Raw genomic sequence first — 18,466 nt, 5'->3', positions numbered from 1 at the left:
ACTAAGACAATAAAAGGAAGGTGACAGAATGCTGTGATCCACTGTTCTTGCTGTCCCCACGCAAACATCTTCCCATAAGGGTAGTTATTTAACTTCTGCAGTGTCTAAGGACATTTAAGCCTTTTGTAGCACTTATCTGTTTATTGTCTTTCAGATTATTCAAAGAACGTTTCAAAACTTTGCATGACGTGGATTATACTACCAAAACAGTATTTAACACAGCTAACCAGCAAAGCATGCAACACTACCAAGCTGTGTCATAAATTGCACTCATACCCCAAGAGTTATCTGAATATTTTCAGTCTATGCATTTCTTAAATTATTTGTTCCAAATCAGTAGTTTTTCCAGAGCTTGAGTTTCTTGTACTTAATGTGCATTTTAAGACAATGGACATCTCTTCATAAAACAATCAGAAACAGCGAGAACAATATTCAGTAAGTTGACACCAAAAAAATGAATCAGAAGGACATCACGTTTTAGAACGCGTACAATAAGATCAGACTTTTTAAAGGAAAAACCTCGTAATGACTTTTAGTGTCCTTTTAAGCACTTTAAAAATTGGCTTAATTAATCTGAATTCTAGCTCTGTATATCATTAAGGATGCATTAAGTGGTTTATGAATCTTGTATCTCTTTCAGCATGATAGCCTGCTTCTTGCAGCTGTACTCTGCTGAAGCTGGTGGGATATCCAGATTTAGATCCAGCATAGATCAATCCCATCTTCTGAGATACAGTCACAGCAGCACATATGTCTGCCTAATCATTAATAGGCACTTTCCTTTGAGAGCCTTCCCCTTTGAGGCAGAAGTAGAAAAGGGCCAATCTTGGATACTTAAGTGGCAATACCATAGCATCAGTGGTTGAAGGCATTGCAGATGGGGGGGGAAAAATAACTCATCCCCATCATAGCAACAGAGGTTTATTCAGTACTGGGGGGAGGCTTACTTTGGCAAAAGGAGTATTTTTTCAATGTAAAAGGCCCCATAAACCCAGATGTTATTCCAGTGAGGCTTGGTCTTTTATGTAGTATTCACACAATCACTTACACTTTGATAATACTGAGTATCCTTGCGTGGTTTTCAGTCTAATTCATACAGAAGAGTCAACAGCAGGGACGCGTGCTTGCAGGTTTGTAGTGTTCCTGTTGGGTTTTTCTGAGGCTATCTCAATCCATTCAGGATTCTTCTAAAAGATCAACTAAATCCATGTAGATGATGTGAAAGTGGTGGTTCATACAATCACTGGCTGTGCAGGTGAGTTTCAGTTAAATTTTCCTTTTTAAGGTTTATTTAGGTATAAGATAGAAGTTCTGAAATAATATCTTTTTAGGAAAAATGCAGTGGTGTTGGCTTCTTTCAAGAAGCAAATTAGAATGATTTTTTTTTTCTTTAAACAGGTTTAGTGCAAATTTCTTCCTATATGTTCACCAAGGCACTTTGATCAATGTCCCTTGCTGTTCTGTGATCACAGAAGTAGTGATTATGTTCAAATACTTTCCAGTTAACAAAACAGGCCATTAGATTCCTCATGCTTCTTGTTCATGGTGATGTCCCAGCAGCCATGTCTTGAAGGGTGTGCAATTTAAATATTACATTCCTGTTGCAGAAATAGCACTAGAATTCTTCATTACCATATGGTTTTACTAAACAAGAAGTATAGTCAGGAGTTTGGATTCTGGCATATTCATTGGAAGTGGCGCTTACAAAAATTCCTAGGCTGCAACTGTATGTTAATGTTTATATATAAATTTTTTACTGTCTCCAGTTTGTCAACTGAGCATGAAAACACTATAATGAGATTATTATCTCACAGAATAGAGCTGGCACAAATCTGAGTAACACTGCAGTAAGAAAAAGCTCTCAAGAGTGGCAGAAAAGGTGCTGCACTGTTGCTGTGGGAACAATGGCTGCCACAATGCACAAACATCTACAGTGCCCATGTGTTCTCAGCTTTCTTCCTGCTTTCCATGATTTTCTACCTTGTTGGAGCAGGGTGATGTGAAAAAGGGTGGTTCTACAGCTGCTTCTCCTTTGGCTCTTAACAGATTTGAACTGTGGACCAGAAATGGAAGTATGTTCTGGAGTTCCTGATAGGAAACATTCTCATTTGTCCATGACTTAGGCATAACACATCATGCACAAATAAGTTGTTTCTAAAAGCAAGGTATAAAACCACACTGGGTTAACATGTGTGTCCAGAAGGAGATTAGGTGTGTGGCCTTCTGGCTAGGGAACAGAAGGCCACAATCTCTTTCTTTTCCTCAGTTCCAAAGAAAGGTACAACGAAGCAAGTGTCCTGCTAAATGCATAGGCAATCCCTTCTCATGTCTGCAAATGGTAAGGTACAGAACTCCAAAGCTAGTAAAACCTGTGCGAGAGTTTTGTAGAAGCTTTGTAGGTAAAAAAGCTTTACGCTGAGCCTGAAGATCAAGGGCTAGGACCACAACAGCAAGCTTAACAAGAAGGCCAGAACAACAAAAGAAAAACCACCCTAGCTTGTAGTGAATTACATTCTGTTGTTAATAGGGTCAGTGCAACAGAAAGGAGATCCCAGCATCCTAAAACAAGGGGAAGGGAACATTCCTAGGCCTGTGAAGCATGTAACGGTCACAGTGCCTGGGAGAAATAGCGCAGTGCACTCTTGATGAGACTGGATCTGCTCTCGCTGAAGAACTCCCCTTGCCAAAGTTCAATGGCAAAGTTTTGCTGGAGCAGCCCAAAAATGATATTTTTTTTCTTTTTTTTTTTTTTTTTTCATCCCCCTAAGTCAAGTTTGAAAGATGCTGTGCTTTCTGGAAGACTAAATCAGTAAAAAGACTTGGTCTTACAGTAGTTCCATCATATAATATACATTCCCTGCTTTTCCTGGAGAACTACCTTCTTCACCAAATGGATTTATATACTAGTAAGGACTGTGCTTTCTGTATTCCTTTACAGTAAGTTCCATAAAAGTTGTATTTCGGTCCTCTTTGAGGACAGGAAGGTGCGCTTTGCTGGGAGAGGACCAGTCAGTTCTACTTTGGCTTAAGACAGTGTTTCTTCTCGCCACAGAGTCTTAGTATCTGTGGATGACTATCCTGTAACCTCTTGCTGAAAACAAATGGTAGATGCCTTCCTAGGTTCCAGGGCAAGCTGTCCCCTCAGTCGTTTTCTGAGGAACTGGGAATTTCAGTGCATGAGGGATAACCCCTTTACTTGAGGGTTTTGCATCATGTTTGCCTCTTAAAGTTTGGATTTGGGAGTGGACTGGAGCAAGATTCTCATGTCTAGCAGTGCTTTCTCAAGGTAATGTGCCATTTGGGCTGCATTTGTGTCAGCACAGCTGTTGAATGCTGAAATTGCAAAGTTGATATGTTCATCCATAGGGTTGTAACAGATTCCATAGCCATCTGGAACCACGGGACCAAAACACATCACACAGTCTGTCTTTGCTGGGACCTGTGGAGACAATGTGATTAAAAACTTCTTAACCAGTCAGAGAGAAACGTAGCCATCAAATGCTAACAGCTCTGTCAACAGTAGAAGAAACTGCCATCTCGTTAAATGCTCTAGAAGAGGGCCTCTTTGGTCAGACCCACCTACCACCACAGGCATGCTGGATTCTACCATTGAGGAGCAACGTGTTTTCCTATGCACTTGCAAAGGAGCGCCTCCTCCCAAGGTAAGCTCGTAGTAAGTCACAAGCAGCACTGTATCAGTAAGGATGGGAGCATGGCAGATGAGCATCAAGCTGTTCTGGCAGCTAACTTCAATTGATCTCACTTGCGTTTAGGTACCAAACACTTTTGGTGACCTTGGCTTTGGTTATGCTAGTTTCTTCACAGGATTGAGTGGGACTGTGGCAGCTGTAAGATCAGATCTGCAGCTTTATGGGATTGGTAGCAGGCTTAAAAATTTCTGGCCCCAAATGAAGATTAGTTTCTAACAGAAAGGAATGAAGGAGACATGTGGAGAAAAAAGGCAATGAAAAGAAACAGAGAAGGCTTCTGTCTTTGCTCAGACAAGTCCTACCTGGCTGGTTGAGAGATTGAAGTGCATTGCGACAGCATACGCTGTGTCCATGAACAGTTCAGGCATGCTCACTAGGTCCTCAATAGCTTGAAGCTTCAAGCCTAAGAGGTGGCGGTCTATTGCATTGCCCCTTATTGCCTGGAAGGAAGGAAGACTAGGTGAAAGCCTGTCTAGTAGACAGGTGAGCAAAACTGTCCACTTCTTTGGGTTAAGGAAAAGAACACTTCTAAAAATCTCTAAACATTTAAAGTTAGGAGGAACCCAGATCTTTGGCTTTAGGACCAACAGTCTTGTTTGTAAGGACTGTGAAATTAAACACACCAGTGGAACCAACCTTCTGGTTCCTGCCTGTGGGCTCCCTCTGGTTTAAGGGGTCCTCATGCAACTTTGGCATTTATCAGCAACAATGACAGCAGGAACTGAATCTACTCTCATGTTTGATTCCCTCCTTGACGTCAGCCACAAGGGACACTTAAACTGCTAAGCAGAGAGAAAGGATTCAGTCCGTGGCCTTGGGCACTGTCAGTTAGACCTACGCAGCGGCACAAACAGCCACATCACTGTGTCAGCAGAGAAGGCTCTTAAGGTCTCGTCTTTCATCAAAACCCTCATTTGCTAGGTAAAACCCCAAGTCTGGCTACAGAGAGGACACTCACCATATCAGTGTATTCCCTATGGGCCTGGGCAGCTCTCCTCAGCAAGTCTGCTTTCTCCTGGTCCTGAGAACACACAGATCTCTCTGTAAGTTTTTCTGCAGAATGGAAAACCTCATTTTGGCTGTTCCTCTAGGATGAAAGGCATTTCTGCCTTGTGTGTCCATGCTAGACTAATTTTTAGACATATTGGATTGAATTTTTAAATCATGTTTGGCTGCATTACTTCATTCAGAATGGAGTTCTCCACCCATCAGTAGCAGAACTTATAGTAGCTAGACAGACTTTTAGAAGGGACATACTTGGTTTTGGTGGGATTAGAAATGTCCACGTTGTTTCTCAGGCCAACACATGTGAAAGGAAAGCCAAATGAAACCCAAGCTGTGTAAGTATAGACTCCAAGCTACGATTTAGCCCAACTTCACATCGGGTGCAGTTCTACTCAGCTGAAACCAGCTGACACAGCATTAGCCAAACAAGCAGCTTTTCCTCCTCTCTCTCCCTCTCTCTCTCTCTCTCTCTGTTTTTTTTGTTTGGTTGGTTGGTTTTTTGAGTGGAGTCCTCTTACTCTACTTCTTCAAGGTCCTCACCGATTTGTCAGGGCTGTCCATTGACTGCACAAACTTAAGAGATTGTACAGAAGTGGAGCGGATGGTGTCTGTGCGGCCCAGGCGGAACATCCTTAGCGATGCACTCTCATATGTGGCACAGGCATGGCCGTACATCCTGGAAGAGGGAGAAGAAAGTCACAGAAGTGAGTTTGCCTGGGGACAAGCAGCCCCTTGTGAAGTGGAACATTTGGGGAAGGAGGAGACTTTATGTGAGTGGGTCCAATTGACAGCTGACCTCTGATACCTCCTTACTAGGACTGTACACACACAGAGGGGTAAATCTCACCTGCTGCTTGGCAGTTGCCACAAGTGAGATCTGCTGTTTGGGCCCAGCGCATGGGGGAAATGTGTGATCGGAAAGCAGGCTGCAGCAGCCTGCGAGGCACTTGTCTGTGCCACCTTTCTCAAGCTTACGTATCTCAGCCTGACAGTGAAGAGGCTGAGGAGCTACCTGTTGGTCTTACCTGTAATATGCTAGCTGCAAGGCCAGCTGGATAAAAGCATCAGGACTTATATTCTCTGACTTGGGGAAGGCTTTCCCAAATTGATGAAAGACCATGACTTTGACATCCAGGTCTTCGACCATTCTGCAAGGAAAAAAAGAGGTAAGTGTTCCTTTGCCTGTTCTTGCAACAAAGGTATAGATTTGCTTTCACAAGGCTCTGTGGGAACAGGCTATCTGGATCTGACCTACGTAGGACAGAATGTTCCATCGACATGCACCTGTCTGGGCAGCACCACACAGATGAGCTTTTTTTGGCCACTGCTGAAAATCTTCACCAGGTGAGATGGGCGGGCGTGTGTGTGTTTCTGCTCCAGTATCCCAAGTTAGATCCAGTCAAGCCTTGCTCTTTCTCAGTAAATGGGATGGATCGGTAACTACCCCTTCCTAGCACCTCTAACTTTGCCCCTGGCAGGTGGCTTTAGTGTGCTTTTCAGCTAGGTTCAGTGCTGTTGACCCAAGAAGTCACTGGGAAAATTCCCTGGCTGCCGTGGGGGAAGCCTCATTTAAACCACTGACACGTTCCAGAGGGGGATGTTAATTACTCCCTCAGCCACGAACCAGACCTCTCCACTGCTTCACACTTACATGTTGAGGTTCTGCTTTGCCTTCTCTATGTCATTCTTGATTTCTGGAGTGATGTTAAACCGCAGCTTTTTAGGCATTGGCAAAGGACTCATGGGCGATCGTACCAGCTCAGGTTTCTTCCTGCACAGAGAAACTGTTATGTTTAACCAGACCTTTAACTTGAGGCTCAGTTAAGCACACCAGAACCCAGGTAGACATGCACAGGAGATCTTCCCCAGCACCTTGTGACACTAGTCACAGGCTGAAAAATTCTTCGCAATACTATTACAGTATTTTTTTGAAGGATATGAATGAAATTACATCTGTGCCTTCCGCCCAGAAGAAACACCTCTCCCCAGGGGAAGACCTGTTAGTTCTGAACAGTGCAATTCCCTGAGAATGGAAGCAGCAGCAAAACTTGTTCAGAGTAGCTTGGCCACTTGATTCTTATCACAAATACAAGAACTGCAATACCTAATTAACACCCCGCTACCATTCCTCCAGAACAGATTCCTAGCGGGTGAACTGTGAAGTGGCATGATCTTGGGGAGCAGGTGGTTTAAAACCCACCTTCCAATGCTGAGGAAAAGTAGAGGAGGCAGGACTCACGTGTACTCCACGATGTGATCCAGAAGAGCAACAATGGGTGGACCTTCGGAGGGAGCGTGCTCATACACAAGACCACAGGAGCCATCTTCAGCAATGATGAACTATGAGGGAAGCACAAGAGGACAGCATTGAAGACAGACATGCAGTGTGTGAAGCAGGAGCTATCCAGAGAGATCTTAGTACCTCACTGCTCTGTTTCAGAATGGACAGCAATCCTATCCTTGCACACTAGAAAGGTAACCCAAAGGTCTTGTTTAGCAGAACAGTAAGAGAAGCCTTTCAGCAGGCCTAGAAGATCTGATGGCATCGTTACAGTTCTGCAAAACTAGCTGGGTGAGAGTGTGCCTGATGGATATATCTGTGTGCTCAGTGTCCTGGCAATACAGAATGGTTCAGTGGTTTCGATTTACTTAGATGCACACATAATACAGGAATAATATCGCCATGTGCTGGCTTACCATTACTTTTCAGTTAGCTGGAGCATCTAAGCTTTATCCCATCGATGAAGTGTTCCAAATAGGAACAAAATAGCTGAAAACATTATGAAGAGCTCAGCAGATGTGAGAATAATCTTTTAAAGCATGACTGCTACTATCCACAAGCCATATACCAACTAATGAAGGAGAAGCTTGAATAGCAGCTGCTGTTGAAGGCTCTTGACAAGATCGGAGGAGAGATCTGAGGGATGCCATGGGATGGCAGCTTTTGTTTCAAAAAAACAAAACTAAAAGCCATTGGGCAGCTTCTGGCAGAAAAGGGAAAAGTGACAAGCCTAGAGGAGAGATACAAGGAACAGACCTCCCTGCATCTGGGCTGCCTCCAAGCAGATGAGACATTGTTCACCGCAGGCAGAAAATTGATTTACAAGAAACACAAAGAACTGCTACACTGAGTAAGTATGGGCAGAGACAGTAAAACAAAAGTCCTTGAGGCAGGAATGAGCGCTTGTGGTGACTGCAAGGGAAACCATAGGGTGTCATACTGCCAGCCACCACACCTCATCTCCCCTACTTCTCCACCCTCTTGATACAAGGAAAACATTCCTGCAAAAGGTTTTTGGGATTACTTGGACCTTTGCAGCGTCAGGAAAAAGCACCTCCTCCAGACCCATGTCTTCAGCATCTGTAAAGCATCAGCACTTACTTGAAGGGTTTTGTCGAACCATCGGTTCCCACTGTTCCAGCGACTGCCCCCGCCATGCAGCATCTGAGCAGCCACACGGCTCTTGTAGATGTCATCAGACACCCGTGGCATAGGTGCATCAAGGCAGACAGTGCAAATGCTCTTCTCAATCGCACGCACAGATTCCTTGTTGGTCTTATCTGGGAGAGAAATGAACAACAAATAAGGAAGGGGAGTTGGAAAACTTCCATTTAAATTGGAGGGAGACCAAAATTTGAAAAAGCAGGTTTGAAGGACCCAGTGTTGGATTCCCATTGTACCTCAATGCAATAGTAGTCATTTAGGGGTATATAGTTAGCTACAGTTTTGTTAACTGGGTTGCTACAGATGTGAGCATGCTGCATTCACCCTCCTTTTTTTCACGTTTCCTACATCCCACCCATCTGTAAAGCAACAAACAAACTCTAAGATTTCAAAATCTAACAAAAGTTTCAGACTTGACCTGTGTACCTTCCAAAACAAAAATGACTATGCTATGCAATGAAGTCAAGTTGATTCTTGGAGGTATCTGTCCAGAACGAGCTTCCAAAGCACTGAGCAGAGCACAGCAGTGATGGTGGTGGTCATGTCTGTTAGGACTTGCATGTTAGGGGCTCTACAGACCTTTCAGAAGGTTGTTGTAGGCTTTTGCCCAGCTGTTTCGGTGGTTGGTAGTGAGGATCCCAATAGGTTCTTTGTTTGTTTGGAGGGAGGTGTTCCATATCTTCTCCAGCTGAATGAAGAGCTGGTCAGTGGTAAGGGGACTTCCGTCACTGTTGTAAACATCCAGCTCGAAGAACTGAAGGTGAGAAGAATGGACAAGGACAGAGGCAACATGAGAGGAGATCTTTCTTGTCCAGTCCCAGAAACAGGGAACAGCCACTTTGAGAAGGTACGACCTGACCTGAGAGCTTGGCTTGTAAGCAGAGCTTTGAAGGACACTCAGAACTGAAACACCAAAGCCCAGCTTCCCTTGCAGACCATAAATACAGTCTAGGTTTGAAGCTCAGAAGCCACGGTAGCACAGGCCAAACACACGAGGAATTCCTGTTTCTGAGGCTCAGCTATGGTGGTAGGGCTTTGAGAGACAGGAATTGTGGGGACAAGAAACAGAGGAAGAGAGCATTTTTCTGCCTCGTGGTCTGTTGCTCACACAGTCCCAGCTGTTGGCCAGCTAAAGCCAAAGTGGGTAAAAGGAGTAGGAACAAATCGCTGGTAAGGCAAGCCTTGTGGGCAGAGCTTTGTTGTTCCCTTTCCTCTGGACCGCAGCTAGCTGAAAGGGACTCCTACATCTAAACAAACCTCGAAAGCTCAGCAGCTGCCATACCTGGAAGTTGTGAACCACTGTGATGTGTCTGGATTGCTTTTTGCCTTTGGCATAGTTGACAATGGAGTCCCGCTTGGGCCCAGGAATGCGGCAGGATGAGAGGATCTGGTAGTACTGGTTCATGCAGAGGGGCTTCCCACCCAGGTACTCCACTGGAAGGGTCTCACTGAAGACACAGCAAGGTAAAGGAGGAAGGGGGAGAGAAAACAGATGAGTGGGAAGGCCTGCACTCCCCACACAATGGGCACAGGCTCAGCCATGCAGCTGCTGTCACTCACTGCAGCAAGATCTAAATGCGTTGGTGCTGGCAGTATAAAAAAGGGGCTGTCCTTCCCCATTCCTGCCAGCTTTCATAGTTGGGGCTACAAAAAGTCTGTTTGCTGGCCTTTCGTTTGGGAAGGGGGAAGAACACTATTCCCTTTGTAACACCAGAGAGCCAGATCTCTGGAGCTACACTGCACAGCTGCAGAGAAGACTCCAGGGCACAACATACTGGGAGATGTATTTCCTGTGAAATGGCAGAAAGAGGCTTTGGCTATAATTTTTGAGAGGTGAGTGATGTGTTAATGACTCATGAACTAGACCGGGACATGATCAATCATTTGAGCAGTCATATTCCAACCATCCTTCTCGGGGCTGGCTCTGAGCCTTGTCTGAATTTGGGTGTAAAGGTGTGATGTTGGTAAACATATTTTTGGAACATAAATAAGGCATGTTCAGCTGAGGTTTGCTGGTGATCACAAGAAAAAAAAGAGTAGGGAGGAACAAGTTTCTCTAGAGCTCATCCCATCCAGCTGGGAGATGAAAAATACCAGAAACCCAAAATGAAAAGAGAGAAATTCCTGCTGCCTGAACTGTAACTGTTCTGTGGGCAAACAAAAGTACGTAGGACTGTCAGTCAGGCTCACTCCCTCTAAGCATGTACACATGTCAAATGAAAGTATTAAGGTAAACAAAGAACATGAAGAAAGACAAGTAAGCAGTGGTGGTAATTTTGGCAGTGAGCAGTGATGTTGATTACAATATCTCTTTTCAAATACGTGCTGTCTTTTCTTGCCTTTCTATTTGGAAGGGAGATTTATTGACTAGGCTCAGCCTTTCTATGACTGTGAGGAACACATGAGCAGTCAGGAGGGTCACTAACTCACTTGTCAATCATGGTCTTGAAATCCAGGATGCCCTCAATCAGCTTGGCAGCAAACCTGGAAGAGTATCAAATGGAACAAGTTGAGAGTCAAACACAGAACATCTGGAATTGAGAAACTAGCTGAGGGCTAGCCGAGCTTCCCTCTGCTCCTTAGAAAGTTCAGTCTTTCTGCCAAGCCCCTACTGTGCCCATCTCTGGTTAGCTGATACAGCCACTCTGGGGTTGTCACTTAAGATTGCTGGACAGTACTACCACGTAGCACTTTCCTTTTTAAAAAATGTATCTTACTATATAACCAAGGAACTCTAGACAACTTTCAAGAAAGCAGGGTTCAGTCCAGATGCATAAATGACCTAACAGCAGCATTTTTTACTGACGGGTTTGGTTTTACCACATCCTAGCTCTGAGTCTCAGCACTAAAACAGCACCAAGAACAGGGGATTTCTGCCCTTCTGTGGCCAGAGGCCACCTCTGAGTTTCAAGCCAAGGCACAGCTGTATCTCCCTGCATCCAAGACTCACCACTGCTTAGTTCCTACCTGGTAAATGTTCTGCTGCTAATGCAACTCTTGGGAACATTCCTCTAGCATCGAGGGATCTGAGGCAAATGCAGACACGCTAAGTGCTGATGCCAAGGTGTTGTGTTCACAGGGATCAACATAAACACAGCCAATGCCAAATCCCAGCAGCGAGGGAGGCTGTGACAAGCCACATCAAACTGCTTAGCTGGGAGTGACAGGCTGGCCTACTCTGACCTGGGAGCTCCCACCCATGCGTGGGAGGAAGGAGGCAGGAGGTCACTGTGACAAGAGTTGCAGTCAGCTGAGCTTCAAAGGCTTTATAGTGCTGTGAGCATTTGGCATTTGCAGGCAGTGTCATCTGGATTTGCTCAGCCTACCCATCCCTAGTAAAGATCAAAGGACATAACTCCAAGAACCTACGGGCTGTTAAACAAATGAGACATCCTGCAAAGTAGGTTTCAATGAAAATTTCCCAGCCATATTGCAAAACCTGAGAAAGTAAAACAGCTAGGGAACAACAGTGAGAGAGCCTATGTTCCCTTCCAGAGAGCAAACAGCCTGGGAGTGGAGTTAGGGCTTCAGGGGGAAGACGGTGGAGAGGTTAGTTGACTTGTTTTCAGCCAGCAGCATTGGCCAGATTAAGGAATGGAGAACCCTACTTTTAAACCCTGCCTTCTGGTTTCTGAAGCTTTAGTCTCAAGCCATGCTGCCAGACTTCTTTCTGCAGCCACAAACTATGCAAACACACATTTAGATTGTATTTAACATGGAAGCCCAGATTCTTACGCAGCTGCTCAGTTCCACTGCTCAGGGCACCGGTAGTGCTCCAGATCCCATCTTCTATTTGGGTAACTTGAGAGTGAATGATATGAGCGACTGCTTTCAAAGATGTTCATCTAGTCTTGCACTGTCCCTGTAAAGCTCTGCTCAGGTGTATCCGAGGGACTGGAAGGGAGGATTTGTCCTCAGCCTTACTGCTCCCCTGGCTGGTACTTCTGAACTACCAGAGCAGCAATGACTGGTAACTGTGGCAAAGGTAACTGTATAAAGGTCAATGCTAAAGTTCTGCAGGTGGGTTTAACACACTCTTATTGGTGGTTAAAAATTAAAGGGAGACCACAAGGAAGAGAGGATGTAGCAGGGTTTGATTGCAAGGAAAAGCTCAGAGTGGTGAGGCTGGTCACTGTTAAGTTTCCCAAACGATAAATCACAAGTGAAATGACACAACAGGGGACAGTCCCCTGCGGGAACAGACTGAATGAGAGTCCTGCAGCAGGTTCCCCCATCCCTACAAACCAGCAGACTCCAGAGGCCAATTCCTGGTTAGTCTCCCTGACGTGCCTGGGCTACTTTTTACGCCTCCTTTAACTGCACACACAATCTTAGCACCTCTTAGTCTTCAGTGTGTCAGATATATTCTCATAATGCCTCCAGCCAGTGATCTGGCCATCTTGCAATGAAGATCTGTGCTACAGTAAAGACAGAAACATAGGGTTTTAGTCCCTGTTTAGTACTTGAACCACTGGACGCTTCAGTTTTCACCCCTGATGACATATTTAGTCTGGTGTAACCAGAGTTTCCTTAAAGCCTGGCAGCCTTTCCTTATCTGTACAGCCCTCTTGCACAGCACAGGCAGTTATCAGACTTGGGGACCACATGATAATTACTCTCTTTCTCAATCAGCCTAAACACCCTCTTCCCTGTACCAGCAGAGATAGTGCGTCCCATCTGAAACCTAGGGGAATGTAGGAAAAGGACTTTACCTGAGCTGACCTTGTCGATCCAGAAAATCCTGCTTAGGTAAGACCACACCGGGGCTGGAGTGGACCACAACTGGCAGGCGATACTCCAGGTAGGCTGTCTTCAGCCACCAGTCTGAGAGCTGGGATGGAGAAAGGCAACATGCAGGCATGGCATCTGCTGCTGTTTGACCCATGCCTGGCTGAACAGTCTCGGCATCCTGTCCCCAGTTCTGCCCCACACTTTGCAAACAAACTGTTTGGGTCATATGCTTTGCATGTGGAAGGGTAGAGGGGGATTTGAGCAAGGTAGAGGGGGATTTAAGCAAGGTAGGGGGGGCTCTTGGTGCAGGGCTCGAGCAGAGTGTTTCCTTCAAGTTCTTGGGCCAGCTGTGTGATGCCAACAGGTTAGAGGCTTCAGCAGCCACATACAGAGTTAGTGACTCCCTATTCTGCCATAAATCTCTCTGCTCACCCAAGTCCTGGTGAGGAGCTTGCACAGCTTGGGGAGGTCAGCAGCAGACTGGTCGCGAAGGTGATGCTATGAAAACACAGGTGCCAGTGGATGCAGCCAGGACACCAGCAAGGTGTGCATCAGACCACCCTCCCTAACCAGAGCCTGCGGCCAGAGTCCCAACCTACCCAGTTCTCTGTTTTCTTGGCTCTTCTCTCCAGGCCTTTCTGCAGCCTCTCCCCAACGCCTCCTGGCTTGCAGAATTCAGCCACCAGCTCCTGTGTGTGGTTCAGCTCCTCCTCGCTGATGATGGGCTGCAGAGCCAGCAGGTAGCGGTCCAGCGTTTGCTGGAGTGGTGGCACGGGGAGATGGGGCAACGCTTCCTGATGAAGTTGGAATCTGCCTGGGATCTTGCCTAAAGCTGTCGGCTTCAGCAGGCCGTAGGGCCTGGCCTGCAAGGCACAGAGCAAAGGTCGAGACAAGGCTTTCCCCCGATATGCACAAGGCAGCAAACAACCTGGATCTGGGAGTCCCTACCCCAGCCTCTCTGAGGACACGCAGAGGTCTCAGCATGGGAGCAGAGCACACAAAGCACAAACCAAGGGGCAGTCTACTAACTGCATGCTAGAGATGGTTGTAGGACATCCAGAAAAGTTGAAAAAGAGAAACTTGATCTCCCAAGATACTGATTTTCAGGTCACCAGAGGAAATGCTGCCAGGATAATGACACATCTCCCACTCTCTGGGCACCTTCCAGCTGAGAGTATCCACACACGTAGCAAAGTCAGACCCTTCCATCCCATGGTAAGTGGGAAGAAAGAGTATTTCTTTCATGACTTACATCTTACGTACTGTCAGAAACTGTTTCATTACTTCTTACAACAGCATAAGGCTAGAATGTTAAGCAGAGCCCTTGTGCCATCTGGGCTTTGAGGAGGCAGAATTTAGTTAAGTTTGGGGCAGGGTTAAAGTGCCTCTTCTCTGACTGACTGGCCAGGGATCGTACATCACCAGTGATGGTCACGGAAGGACCGGCTGTGATATGAGGCCTTGGGGCAACTCTCCTTTGTGCTGATGAACTTTCCAGTTACTGGAGGATCCAGCTATTATTAAGAGAACCTCTACCCAGTAGTACCAGTATGGGACTGGCCAAACTACAGGAGCCTTTGGAAACAGGGAAAGCTGTTCAGGAAATTGTGGGTGATGCCAACAGGCTCCTGGGATCCCATGGTGTCACGTGAGAGTGAAAGCCTTAGAAACGAAATGGATCAAACCCAGAAGATAACCAGGGAAAGAACTCTGCAGTTTCCCCCCAAACGAATAACAACATCCTCTTGGGTGAACAGGGTTGGACATCCTCCAGCTTGAAAACGTTTAAATTGTACTCTACAGGTTTTTAGTTCCCTCTGCTCCTCCCCCTCTATTGGAGCTGCTGAATCAGACACTTCCCTGCAGGACTCTGGACTTCGCATCAACCGAGTACTGAGGATACAAAGCCAGTGAGAACATTCCCTTTGATTTCCAAGGCAGCGAGAAAATATCTGTCGCCCCCACCTCCTCCCAGCAGTTAAGCACAGAGAAGAAGAAAAGCGTGAGCTAAATCTGCAAGGTGACAAAGCCTCTGTGTGGTACTGAGCCCCCAGACAAAACGCCCTATGCTCTTTGTAGGACACAGCAAGAACTATGAGATCGAGGTTTGGAGAAGGAATGTTAAAAACAAGAGAAGGGGGAATTACTGAAGCATGAAAGAAGAGTGGATCTGGGAAGAAGTGAAGGGTGTTAATCATGGCCATGTGGGCGTACCGTACCTTCTCTCCTTGCTTCTGCTTCCTATCCATGGCTGGTAGGACAGAAAAGATCGTAAACCTCTCCCCTGGCCTGTCTCGGTTTCCTCTTCCACCTGACAATGCGCTGCCCATGCAGGGCGTCACCTCGTTAGCAAACTGTCCTCTGATCGGAGGGCTCAGGGCCAGACACAGTTCCGGGAGAGGATGGGGGTAATCAGCCCATCAGGTCGCCTCAGCTGCCACCATGGCACCTCTCTGGGAAGCCCTCCCACAGCCACTGACCATCAGCCCTGCATTGCCCAGTCGCTGCTTGCTGATCAATACTGGGCGGGCAGAGTCCTTCTCTGATCAATAGCTCTGGGCCTCTAACCATGGCAGAAGTGAAAGTGCTGGGGACAGCATTCCCTCAGCCCTCACCTGGCCCATGAAACTATGGCGGCCATTGTGACAGAAGCCTGAACATCAGGCAGGAGAGATGCCAGTTTATGTCCTCGAAGCAGGTGGCAGCAGGGGCTGTCACTGGATGGGACAAGCTGCAGGGAGCATTTGTGTGGGGTGATGGGCAATTTAGTTCCTTTGCTCAGGCAAAGGTGGTCAGAGTGTTGGAGGAGGACAGCTCTCCAGCAGGAACTGGGCAGTGACCCAGCATCACTGTAGGTGACGTAGGATTAGTTGGAGATGGGAGCAAATTCAGTTCGGCGCTACAGGCCCTCATGCCCCACACACATGTGGTCGTTATTGCAAGCTGAGACTTTGGGGAGCTTTGGGTTGTCAACCCTCAAAAAAAAATCAACCGGTATCTCCAAAGCAAAGCAACAACAGAAGTGCGCAGTCACAAGGAGTATCGCCGCCTCCTTCGCGTCTGTCTATTGCCTGAGGGGCAGACAGGCGCAGCCTTCTGCGTAGCTGAGATCAAGAATGATGACTCCCAAAAGCGGTTTCAGATTTTCCCTGAGGTAACGGTGCAAATCCCAAACCCAATTAACTGAAAACAGCGCACGCTAAAACGTGGAGCACGTTTGTGTCTTTGCTCTGGTGCCCTCTGCTCGTCTGGTCTGAGGCCAAAGGCGCGGCGGCGGCGCTGCCACCGCGGACACAGCCCGCTGGCCCCGCGGGACACGGCCGCCCTCCAGCGCCGCCGACCTTCCCCGGGGCCGGCCAAGCGCGTGGGAAGCCCGGCGGGCCCGGGGCTGGGCCAGGCGCCTCAGAGCGGCGTCTGCCTCCCAGCCGGCCGCGGCCGTGTGCAGGCGGCGGCGGTTTGTCTTTCCCTCGTCCTTTTGTTTTTAAAGGGGACGCTGGAGACCCTCGGCGCGGGGACAGCCCGCCCCGGCCGCCCCTCGGAGCGGACCCCCCCCCCCGCTCGGCCCCCGGGCCCCTGCGATGGACGCGGGGCGGGCCGCGGCCCCCCTCAGCCCGGCACGGCGGCTGCCGAGGCCGCCCCCCGCCGCTCTGCGCCCGCCTCCTCGCCGGGGCCCAGCCCTGGGCTCCCGCGGAGGCGCCCGGCGGGAGGCCTAGGCAGCGTCCCCCGGCCCCGCCGCCCCTCGAGGCTCCCTGCCGGTGGCCGGGCCCCTCGCCCCCCTCGCAGCGAGACCCTGGGCCGCCGGCCCGCGCCACCTCCCCTGCCCTTGCCCAACGCCCCCAGGCGGGCCGGGGCGGCCGGCGGAGCCCGCGCCAGGACCGGCGGGACCGTGGCCCAGCTCCGGGCCCAGGCCGCTGCCACCCGCCGGCGGCTCCTGCCCGTTATCGCGGCTCGGGGCAGGCCCGGCGCTGTGTGCCGCCTGCTCGGCACCGGGACGCCCTCGGCCGCCGCAGCCCCTTCCCTCCCCGGCCACCATGGCCCCTCCCGCGGGCGGCGCGGCCCGGCCGCCATCTCACGGCCCCCCCCGCGCCCCGTCCCGGGCCGGCTGGAGCCCCCCACCCCCGCTCGATATCCTCGGGCGGAGCGCGGCTGGCACTTACCACAGCCCTCGCCACGAAGGCTAGCATGGCTCCGCACCTGCCCGCGGCCCCGGCCGCCGCCCGCCGCAAGGACACCGGCGACACCGGCCACACCGGCCGCCGCCCCGCTCGGCCGCCAGGGGGCGGAGCCCCCACGCCACCGCCTTGAAGCGGGGCGAAGCCCGCGCCGCCATCTTGGGGAAGGGCAGGGAGGGAGTGCTGCGGCCGCTGTCGGAGTGGGGATGCAGCTCCTCTCTCAGCTGCCTTCTCTAAGGGGCGGTGAGAGCAGTCCTGATCGCCGAGGCGCGCCTCCTCTCCCCTCCACGCACACCCGCTCCTCGCGGCGCCCCGTGGTGCTCTGTGGGCAGAGGGAGGCTGTGCCCCGCACAAACATGGCGGCGTGGGCCACGACGGTGGCTGGGAGAGGACACGCCGGCCGCTTGGCGGCCCCGGGAGCGACTGGGCTGGGCGGCGCGCCCTGCTCAAAGATGGCCGGCGGCGGCTTCGGCGTGTCCGGAGGTGAGGGGTGAGGGGTGGCAACGGCGGCGGCCGGGCTCGGGGAAGATGGCAGAGAGCGAGCGGCGAGCAGGTGAGGGGCGGCCGGGGTGGCTTCGAGGCCCTCTGGGCTGGGGGGCCGCGCTCGGGGCCTTTGAGGGGTGTCTTCGGGGCCAGGGCACCGGTCCGGGGGGTGGGCCGCTGGGCCACATGCTACGTAGGGGTCCTTGGGCTGGGGGCGCAGGGCCCCGTGCCGTGAGGGTCTGGCGGCAGCGAGCGACCGGGCGCACGGTGGGGGGAGGCTTTGCTGAGGTTACGATGGGGCCCTGGGGCCCTTGGACTCTCGGCCGGGTGGAGCGGGCGGCCCCTCGGCCCCGCTGCGGCCTGCCGGGCCCCGGGCTGCGGTGTGGCCAGGCCGGATTCCTCCAGACGGACCGGGCTGGGCTGCCGCCCCCCGAGGGGTCTGTACCTCCTGGGGCAGTGGCACCTCTGTGCTGGGGGGCTGGCGGGGGTCAGGTCCGCCCCCCGCTGTGCTGTGGGACCCCCTTTCCCGAGCCGGCATGGGCGGTGGTGGCCGGTGGAGAGGCTCTGTCTTGCAGCTGAGTTTGGTTCCCCCTCCCCACGCCCCGGGCGTAAGACCGAACGCGCCTCGTTTGTCCAATTTCTTTTAATCATAAAACCAACCCGTTCTGCTTCTGCCTCCATCCCATCACTGATTTTGGACTTTTGCTTATGTTGTACAACACTGTAACCCCTGTGGCGCTGGCAGTGTTTCCTGCCTTGCCTGTCTGTGGTCTCCCCAAGAGGAAATGCACAAAGCGTGTGTCAGAAGAAGCGATGCTTGAGAAATAAACTCAAAGAGATGAAACAAGTTCTGTCATGAGACAAAGGCTGGGCCAACACCTGGATCCCCCTGGCCCAGGACACTGCCCTGGCCACACCAC

At 50.0% G+C, this 18,466-nt stretch overlaps 2 protein-coding genes across 5 annotated transcripts in view; one reads left to right on the top strand and one right to left on the bottom strand.

The window, feature by feature from the left end:
- Positions 1 to 357: 357 nt before the first annotated feature.
- CRAT (carnitine O-acetyltransferase) lies at positions 358 to 17,170 on the bottom strand. 3 transcript variants are annotated; one of them, XM_037401167.1, is made up of 15 exons: positions 17,049 to 17,158; positions 15,111 to 15,213; positions 13,491 to 13,754; positions 12,873 to 12,991; positions 10,591 to 10,644; positions 9,443 to 9,608; positions 8,740 to 8,914; positions 8,098 to 8,276; positions 6,955 to 7,055; positions 6,367 to 6,486; positions 5,741 to 5,863; positions 5,256 to 5,391; positions 4,669 to 4,731; positions 4,013 to 4,150; positions 906 to 3,439 (listed from the first exon to the last, which is right to left on the bottom strand). In XM_037401167.1, exons 2-15 carry the CDS (start codon positions 15,138 to 15,140, stop codon positions 3,224 to 3,226), a joined length of 1,884 nt encoding a protein of 627 aa, XP_037257064.1. In that variant the 5' UTR covers positions 15,141 to 15,213; positions 17,049 to 17,158; the 3' UTR covers positions 906 to 3,223. The 3 variants fall into 3 exon arrangements, with proteins under 3 accessions (XP_037257065.1, XP_037257063.1, XP_037257064.1); XM_037401168.1 differs by lacking the exon at positions 15,111 to 15,213 and having other exon boundaries at positions 358 to 3,439; positions 17,049 to 17,170; XM_037401166.1 differs by lacking the exon at positions 17,049 to 17,158 and having other exon boundaries at positions 358 to 3,439; positions 15,111 to 16,172.
- A 313-nt stretch (positions 17,171 to 17,483) lies between these two features.
- Positions 17,484 to 18,466, top strand: part of PTPA (protein phosphatase 2 phosphatase activator) — a 28,840-nt gene continuing 27,857 nt past the window's right edge. For both annotated transcript variants that reach the window (XM_037401221.1, XM_037401222.1), the window contains exon 1: positions 17,484 to 17,616. In XM_037401221.1, coding sequence (XP_037257118.1) covers positions 17,592 to 17,616 — 25 coding nt within the window. In that variant the 5' untranslated portion in view covers positions 17,484 to 17,591. The remainder of the gene's footprint in view (positions 17,617 to 18,466) is intronic.

Source organism: Falco rusticolus, chromosome 9 (genome assembly GCF_015220075.1).
Source record: "Falco rusticolus isolate bFalRus1 chromosome 9, bFalRus1.pri, whole genome shotgun sequence".
NCBI lineage: Eukaryota > Metazoa > Chordata > Aves > Falconiformes > Falconidae > Falco > Falco rusticolus.
This window is presented reverse-complemented; position numbering and strand designations above follow the sequence as displayed.

Excerpts from the sequence above, each read along its gene's own strand:
- CRAT (XM_037401166.1), bottom strand. The coding sequence starts at position 15,221 with ATGGGCAGCGCATTGTCAGGTGGAAGAGGAAACCGAGACAGGCCAGGG. Across the intron at positions 10,645-12,872 it reads GATCGACAAGGTCAGCTCAG|GTTTGCTGCCAAGCTGATTG; the intron begins GTAAAGTCCTTT and ends ATACTCTTCCAG. Across the intron at positions 7,056-8,097 it reads GGTTCGACAAAACCCTTCAA|TTCATCATTGCTGAAGATGG; the intron begins GTAAGTGCTGAT and ends CTTCCCTCATAG.